Source organism: Strix aluco, chromosome 3 (genome assembly GCF_031877795.1).
Source record: "Strix aluco isolate bStrAlu1 chromosome 3, bStrAlu1.hap1, whole genome shotgun sequence".
Taxonomy (NCBI): Eukaryota; Metazoa; Chordata; class Aves; order Strigiformes; family Strigidae; genus Strix; species Strix aluco.
In genome coordinates, this window is record NC_133933.1 from 57,934,931 (window position 1) to 57,943,921 (window position 8,991).

General features: G+C 41.3%; 1 protein-coding gene across 4 annotated transcripts in view; it reads right to left on the reverse strand.

Annotated features, from left to right (window-relative positions):
- Positions 1-8,347, reverse strand: part of SHPRH (SNF2 histone linker PHD RING helicase) — a 56,394-nt gene extending 48,047 nt beyond the window's left edge. For 2 of the 4 annotated variants that reach the window (XR_012622518.1, XM_074818692.1), the window contains exons 1-3: positions 8,200-8,347; positions 5,289-5,958; positions 4,763-4,892 (exon numbers count right to left, since the gene is read on the reverse strand). Coding sequence is in view for 3 of the 4 variants with exons in the window: in XM_074818692.1 (XP_074674793.1) it covers positions 4,763-4,892; positions 5,289-5,927 (769 nt within the window). In the remaining variant the exon portion in view is untranslated. Of the gene's footprint in view, positions 1-4,762; positions 4,893-5,288; positions 5,959-7,346; positions 7,931-8,199 lie in introns of those variants that run through there. The other 2 variants (XM_074818693.1, XM_074818694.1) reach the window with 2 other exon arrangements.
- Positions 8,348-8,991: the final 644 nt, after the last annotated feature.

An 8,991-nucleotide genomic window follows, 5' to 3' on the forward strand; every position in this document is an offset into this window, starting at 1 on the left:
CAGACCTTATTCATTTAATGAAGACCTTCCACTAAACATATCCTACTGATACAGAACCACAAATAACTCACATTTCAGATATAAATGTTAACATGGGTCCATGATCTTATAGAAAGGGGAAAAACACAATTGGTTGTGAAGGATTTGTACATTTTTCATGAAATAAAGCCCTTCTTGATAATATAACATTATAAAAAACAACCAGGAGATTCTTTTCAGTGAGCTTCCATGTTAATTTCAAATTATCCATTTAGATAAGAAGATTGTAGCAGTAGGACAACACAAAATGCTCACCACTTGCATCACTGCAAAAAATTAAGAGAAGGCATACCTTAGAAATTAAAATCCCACTTCAAGAGAATTATGTACGCTCTAGGACAGAAGGCCTACCTTTCTTTTCTACCTTCTAGGAAAGAAGGCCTTGTGCTTATGTATTTTTCACATAATTTGGGTATATGGGCATACACAGAACTCAAGCACTGTAGAAGAATTCATGAAAAATTTAAGGGTCAACATTTTAGGAAACTGACATAAGATGAAGGAACAAAAGACTTACAGGACAAGTTTTAACAGTGTTTTAGGTCTCAAAATTAAAACCATCAGCACCAACACCAATAAAACAGCTGTAAAACTCTACAGGTCAAAGAAAGATACTAACCCTAGCTAGTACTGGAGATAAAGCCACCTTTCAGAATTTTTCTCAAAAAAAAAAATTTAGAAGCAAGTCAAGGACAGCATTTTCAGCACAAAGTGACCCTAAGTTATATTTAAAAGTATAATATACTGATAAAATGAGAAAACATCTAATGGCAGGCACAATTAAATCAAATTATAAGTTACAGTGCCTCACGCTAACAAAGATGAGAAGTACCTGGCACAAACAACAGAGAGTTTAACCTTAAAGTAAGGTTTGAGGCTGCCGTTAGGACTCACTGCCACAGAAAGCAAAAACTTTCTTTCATGAAATGAATGGTGAAGGTGAAGAATGGTTTCCAAAACAAACAGCAGGAAATGATGTGCCTATGTACGGCAGCCATCAGTGCCCTCCCCTAATCCTTTTAAGTCAACGGAACAATTCCAGGGCTTCACAAAGGAAAAGGGAATTCTGAAAAACATTCACTTTCTATAAATTCATGAAAACTGTATATACAAAGACTTGTAAAGAAGGCAATCAGAGTGCACATGTGGGGTTAATTAATGTTCCAGCCAAACAAAAAGCACCAAGCAGAGCATGTAGTTTTAAATACTACAGAAACTGTTCCAAGGGATCCTCTCACACACACTCGTCACTTCATGGAAAGAACACAGAAATTAGAATGATTGCAGAGTATAACTCCAATCAATGAAGTTGATCTATAACAACACCCATCACCATACTTGCTAAAAATAACAGTTTTCAAATCTCACATTTGAGAGTATAATAAATTGACTTCTATATAAACCAAGTCTATCCAGAATTTTACAGGGGAGCAACCCTGTAAAATTCTGGATAGACTTGGTTTACATAGAAGTCAATTTATTATGCTACAACATACTGTAAAGTAAAAGGCTCTTTATATAATTGGATATGTTTTGTTGTTGACTTTCTTGTTTTGTTTATTCTCTGAAAGATTTTTTTTTTTTTCTGATTAAATGGTTCTATGTACCACATGGATTTTTAAAAGGATGCTAAGGAAATTTACCCCTCTCAGTTACTTATTAAACAGTGAATATTTAATTATGCTTTCAACCATTTCAAAATGCAATTTAATTACATAGCTTTCATCTTAGTACTTTTTACCTTTGAGAAACAGATGGTATTGTACCACCAAAAATTCAGTTTCTCTGAATGTTTCATAATCAAATGTTCTGTTTCATTCCTTCAACAACTGAACTAAAGTTAAGCTATTGCATCTGCAGTAAGATCTTTCCGTTTCATCTGTAGGGCAGTTTCCAGACTGCTGTATAAGGATATCTACATCAAGGAAAATTTAATCTTTTCCCCCTTTATTCTAGATTAATGGAAAACTTGTTGTGTCACATTTGGTATTGAAAAATGCCATAAAAAGACAAAAAACCCTCTTTCTACAAAGAATTTATTCTTAAGAAAACTGAAGGAAAAGGGTATATGCTATTGCCATGCTACTGTATATCACACTATAGTTCCATGACACTATGGGAAAACAAACTCCAAAACATTTACCATTCACTAGAACAAACAGTGATTAAACAGACATTTTAGTCTTTTTTAAAAAATTATAAAGTCTATAGGCTTTTTCATACTAAGAAAGCAGGTAAGTGGATCTACAAGTGATCTATGCCTGTACATTCACTGAAGCAACACAGGGCCACGTGTAATATTAAATAGCAGATACGGGATACAAGCCATTATAAAACCAGCTATTTATTAAAGCAAACAAAAGAAATATCTGTAAACAAATTTCTCAAGAAGTGGCTAACTCTATGATTAAGGTTCAAAACTCATGAAGTTTCTGCATATTAAATATTTTGTCACTCTTGCAGATTCATTAATGCATCTATCCCACACTTGCCATAACTTGAGATGGAATTCCTGCCACAAAGTCTCAAAACCATCTAGAAGAACATTAATGGGACAAGTACATTGAGGAAAACAAATATATAAAAATGTAGGGACAGATTGGCCATGTCCCTTATTTGTGTAAATCCTTGTGTACACCTCCATCAACACAAGAATTTGCTCATCAATGGGGAGAACAAGAAGCCTCATCTTGGAATGTTGTTGGGTAGAGTTCATTTTAGATGGATATTGACAAATGTTAAAATACATACTCACATGCAGTTTTACAAAATTTTCAATTAATTCCGTTTAAGAACAGGTGAAATTCAAACCCAGACTAAGTTGTTAGAAATGGAAATCAATTTACACTTAAGAGGAATGCACTCATCGGCACAGAATCAAGGCTATATTATTTTATGCTATATCAAAAAGTACACACTTAAAAACTGTTAGAAAGTGTAACTGCTTTACAGGGGTCTTCCCTCCCAAATCTCTTCCATTTCTGTGACATGCTTTGTTTCTTAATTTGAAGCAGAGCCTAATGCACACTATGGACTCATATAGTGGTTTAATGATCCCATTTTGTTCTCTAATACTTTCAGGACAATTCTTTACCTTTGATTTGGTTTGACTGACACTGAACACAAAGTTAGTGCATTTACCGGGCTATATACCTACCTACTGAACTACAACCCTAGCTGAAACAGTTAACAAAGAGGACATAATCTTTTTCTAATGAGAAGTAAAGGTTTTTTTCCTTCTGCATCACTTCATATTTATCTATATTGAATTTATATTTAATCACCATTGCCTAGTCTGCTTGCAAGCTTTCAGTTGTTCTTCATCTCTACCTTGAATCGCATAGTCTGTAAAAATCTATCCTTTAGTGTACTGAAGACAAATGTTTCAAGTTCCAGCAGCAAGTAATTTTGGATCTCAAAATAGGTCACTGTTCATTTTGTCCATAAACAATCTCTTTCCACCACTCTTCCACAACACTAAGATATGCAAAGAAGAAAACTGTGCTTCCTGCTATAGCATTACTTTCAGCACTCTTTCACACGCCTTAGTCATCTCGTCTATGAATTCTCTGGCAGATATTCTGTTTCTAATGCATTTATGAGAACTTACTTCTCCTAATGCATTTAAAAACGTTATTATTCATCTCTTAAACTATTCATTCTTCAGACTTTTTCCTGGATCTGCTTTATTGTGCTCTTAAACCTAAACTGACAAATTTGCTTCAGTCAGATTACTTCAGTTTTTTGAAGGATGACTTCTTGTGTGCAGTATCTTCCCTTCCCCACATACTTAAGTTATACTGGCCCTTCTCTTGGTATATCTCTGACTATATAAGTCTTTTCCAACAGTTGGACGCCTGTTCTTTACAGTGGGCATGGATGTACAGATTTTATTCTGTAGCTCTTTCTTTTAGTTTCTATTTACCAAATTGCCTAATTTTTTATGTAATTCTGTCTTTTGAGATTAACTACAATTATACAGGTGGTGCTAGGCTTCTGTTGTTTGCAACAATACTGAAACTCAGTATATGTTACAGTCACTGTTATTGAGTCAGTTTTCAGCTAACATTTTGAATCCATTCTACAATCAGGAACAAGTCCAAGACCGTGGTTTTTGAGTTTAAGTCATCACACCATAAAGTGGTCATTGATCACCCTAAAAATCTGTATCACTAATGAGTATAGTCTGGCAAATGTATCTTCAATTCCAAAATGATGATTTGTAAATTTGCAGTGGTGTATTCTTAAAGTTGTCATAAAGGTGCATTTTGTAGTAGTTTACATTGTAACTGCTTGCCAATATAAACCAAATTTGTGTGTTAGGCACCAAACTTAGGAACAAAAGTTTTCCAAATTTAACATCTGTTTCTTTTAAACAGTTTGTGACTCGGAAAAGTTACTGTAGATCTGTTCAAACAACCCACACAAACCAATGAAAATTGTATTTACTCCCCAAAAGGTAAGGACTCAGATTTCTATGTGCCTCAATGCCTTATCTGTAGAGAAGAAATATCATCACCTGTAATTTGACCACAAACTAATTAGCATATGATTAATGGTCAGACAATAATATGGAGAGAATTATCTGATACTATTACCCTGAAAATAAAGTCGCTCCAGGTGGCAGGAATAACTTACTGGTTTACCTTATATTTAAAACTCCTAAAATAGACACACTTTAGTATCAAAAATTATCCATCAACATTCAACTGAATTGCATTACCTGGAATTAAGAAACTATAGAACTTTTCCATGAGTTTTTGAATCAGCTGATTAGCTTTTTTGGGTCTTCCACCTCCATCACTGAGAAACTCTGGTTTACTTAGCCCAGCTTCCAGAAGATAAATTCCAACCTGTGAAATGGTTATACGGTTATCATTTAGTTAACTGTTAGAATTACAAGAATATTATAAACAGAAGAGTATGAAAATAACAACAGTGCTTTGAAAATTAGCAGATAGTGACAGATATATCTACTAGAGTCATTATATATAGAGGATACAGTACATTGCAGTTAAAAGCTTCTATGATTCCTTTGGGTAATGCATTACTAATGATGCCACAGTAAAAAGTAAGTTTTCAGAAAAAACACACTGAAAACATTTACAAAAGCATGTAGAAACTATATATTTTCAATCACATTATAAAAATACATGGTAGCTGCCAGACTTTGTTGTTCAGAGGTTTTTATTTTCTGTTTCAAATAAAAAAGAACTTTTAAAATGCAAAACAAATATATGAATCCATACCTTTAAAGCTTGAACCTCTCCAGGTCTTTGATAGAGGCCAATTATCTTTTTCTTTTGCAGCCATCTCAACCCTTCCAACATTTCACCTCCTAAAGTTGGTTCCACCAAAATACGTTGTTCATAACCACCCAGGTATTCTTTTGTTTCATTATTGTACTCTTCTTCACTTCTTTCATGAACACAGACATGCAGGTGATCATCAGAGTCTCCTCTCATCAAAGTAAAGCTCCTTTCATGGAATTCGTCAGTTAGAATTTGCTCAGAAGGAAGATGAAGAGCAAATTCTCCCAACAAAGCTTTCCAGGACCCATCCTCACGGTATGGCAAAACTATAATGTTTAGCTGTACTGACACAGGAGTCAAGATGGAGTAAGAGTCATCTTCATCGTTAACTGTCAAAAACCTAACAGATTTTGAGCCACTACCTTCTTTTTGAATGAGATCATCAGTGCTATCATCATTTATAATAATGAAGGATGCCGAAGAAGTGCTTGGACCTGGAACATGGTCCTCATTAGTCATTTCATCATCTAACATTATCACCTCATTTCTCCGGTCTTCATGCATATTCCAGCAGAGCTTTTTCTTCTTCTCCTCATCTATTTTTGATGGAGGCGCACGTTTTCGACGACTACTCATTTTGTCGTTTTCTCAAAAGTATTTTCAGTCTCTGTGAGAAAGTAAATTAGTCAGCAATAAGTATTACAAAATGAAATGCCTACACTGAAATGTCACTGTGTAGTAGCTGCTAAACTTGCAAAAGGTTTGGCCACTGACATATGCACTAAGAAATCTAACTGTTCAAAAGGCACTTTGTCTTACAGAGCCTCTTCTGTCCCTCTGCCATCACACAAAGCTGGACATGAAGCATTTACCTTGTACTGTATCTTACCATTTTGCTCGACAGCAATCAACAAGAATGCTACATTTCACAGCTGTTACTCAGAATCTTGTGGGACAGATATAAAACCAAGAGGCAGTGGAATTCCTCAAAGGCGGGGGTGGAAGGAGACGGCGAAAGAAACTCCACAAAAGTGCAGGAGGTACAGGAGATTTGGCAGTGGGTGTGGGGAAAATACACAAAACTCTTCCTTCCTTTCAAAGCCTACATTGAGATGAAACTTTAAGCAAACTTGACACAGGGCCAGTCTGAAGCTGCCATTACATAAAATACAGTTTAGAACCTAAGCTATCAAGTTCTGTCCTTAGAAGTCCCTAATGACCTTTCTACTAGTATTGAATACTCCATTTTTACAGGAAACTGTGCATCCTGGGACCTGGATATACAAACTGTTTGCAGAGTTCAGAGAAGCCCTTACTTGTTCTACTGTGCATTTCAGTGGGACCAATTAGCAAACTAAATGCATAGTCTTATTGATTTTAACTAATTGCAAAGCTGAGTCAAGACACACGTCCAACTCCTTGACTGGACCTGGGCAGTGAACAGATTTTGTGGATAAAAGATTAAAAAATAAAGTACACATGCTAAACAATACACATAAAGAGGCAGATTACAGAATATTAGAACTATCTGGGAAACTAATAACTACAAAAACTACATGTTTAAGTATGAGCAAGTAGTAACCTTTTTTTTTATTAAAAAACCCTGTTTTTATAAGGAGCCTGAACACAGCAATAAATTTATGATCTCATATAACAGCACTCTGTCAATAAAGACAGGAAAATATTTAGGTATGTATGTCAAATCAGCTTCTGCATACAACTTTTAGAAGTAATGTAGGAAGATGAGAGGCAAATATTCTAAACTACTAAATCGACTATCCCACATCCTATTGTTAAAGGGGTTTATGCTGGAATAGGGCGTAAGTCCTAGAATTCTGGATAATTTTAAAAGGGTCTTATAAAAAAACCCAAACAAACCCTAAATTTTGTAATTCATGAAAGTCAAAAGAAACATTCAGGAATATATAAATCTTGCTATGTTTGAATTTCAAACGCAACAGAATTAAGGAAACGTGAGTTTTTCAAAATACTACTCATGCACACGGAGTGTTGCTGACAGTAAATGAAGCAAACCTCAACGGCGAGCACACGTACCATAACATTGCACTTAAACCAAAGAAAGCAGGGTTCCTGCGTCACCAGGTCTGCATGTGCACACCACCTTCAGCATCACACTCCGATGTACAAACTAGAGAACGGCTCTGTTCGAGCGGATCCGTTTAAAACCCCTACGGCCGGGAAACGCCGGTATCTACAACGTGAAGCAACAAGGCTGCAAACAGGAGCCCCTGAAGGATCCCGTGGCGGTCTGGAGAGGTAACACGGCGCCGATGCCCGCGCTACCCCTGGGGCCTGGGGAGCAGCCGCGCTTTAGCCCCGCTGTCGCGACACCGAGCGGCCGGCGGGTGTGCCCCCCCCGATGCCGCTGCCGCCCCCCGGCAGGACGCGGGCAGGTCTCGTTGTCCCTAACGAGGAAAGTTACTTGAAACTCGCGAAGGAGCGAGCGCTCCCCTGCGCAGTCCGTGCCTCACCTCCCGCGACACCTGCCACCGGAGAGCCCAAGGAGGCTGCGGAGCGCCTGCCCACTGCCGCAACCCCCCCAGTCACCGCGCGGCCCCTGCGGCCAGGCGAGGAGCGAGCGGCCGGCCCGGGGCACCTCCCGCCCCCGGGGGCACCCGCCCAGGCCCCCGGGCCGCCCAGCCCCGCCGCGGCCGTACCGCCACACCGCAGCCGACCGCGGCAAGGCCGCCCCGCCGCGCTGCAGCCAGGAGGTCGCCGGGCGAGCGGGCAGGCAGGCAGACGGGCAGGCAGGCAGACTGGCCGGCCACCGGCCTCCCGAGCCCAGCGGGGAAGCGGGGGGCATGGCGGGGCGGCCCGCCGCCGCGGCCCCTGGAGCCGCACGGGCTAGGGGAGGGAGGGGGAGCGGAGCCGACCGCCACCAACGTACCGAAGGGGTAACGCCGCTGCGGCTGCCCTGGCGGCCGCGGCTCCTTCCCCGCGCGGGGCAGGTCCCCCCGCTCGGCGGCAGGGAGGAGGGGGCGGGGAGCTGGCGACCCCTCGGCCGCCGGCGGAGTCGGAAGGACCGCCCGGGCAGCGCGGGGGGAGGCGGGCACGGGGATGCGCGCGCACCCGCCCTGGCCCGGCCGGCCGCCAATGGGCTCTGAGGAAGGTGACAGTTGTCCCCGCCCCCCCCGCCGGCGGAAAAAGCAACGGGAGGGCGACGGGTGGCGCAGGCGCAGACGTTGCCCCGGGGCGAGGGGGCGGGGAAAAGGCCGTTCGCCCTCAGTGGGGCGTGGCTGAAGGGGGACCGGAACGAGGCTGCAGCGGGATTGGCGGCGGGCGCAGGGGCGGTGTGGCGGGTCCGTGTGTCAGCCCGAGGCCGCGGGGTCGGTCCGTCTCCCCTAAGCAAAGCCTTCTGACGGAGTGAGGCGGGCGGGGCGGGAAGGGTGCGGGTTACGCCCCTGAAGAACGAGGCTGGAGGGTCTTGGGTAGGTGAAAACCTCACACGGGCTTTGTGGGGCGTTTCAAGTCTCTACTCAGGTGTTCGTGTGAGGGGTGATGGAAGAAAGTCCACCTGGGGGGAAACTACTGAAAGCCTTTTGTCTCGAGTGACTTTAAGCACAAGTACTTGCACCAGCAGTGCTCACATTGCTTTAAAAAGTTTTACTGGGTTTAGAAACCCGTGGAGCAGAGAAGGTGCTGTCTTGTTTCCGTGGCAAATCACACATGGGAAAAGGTG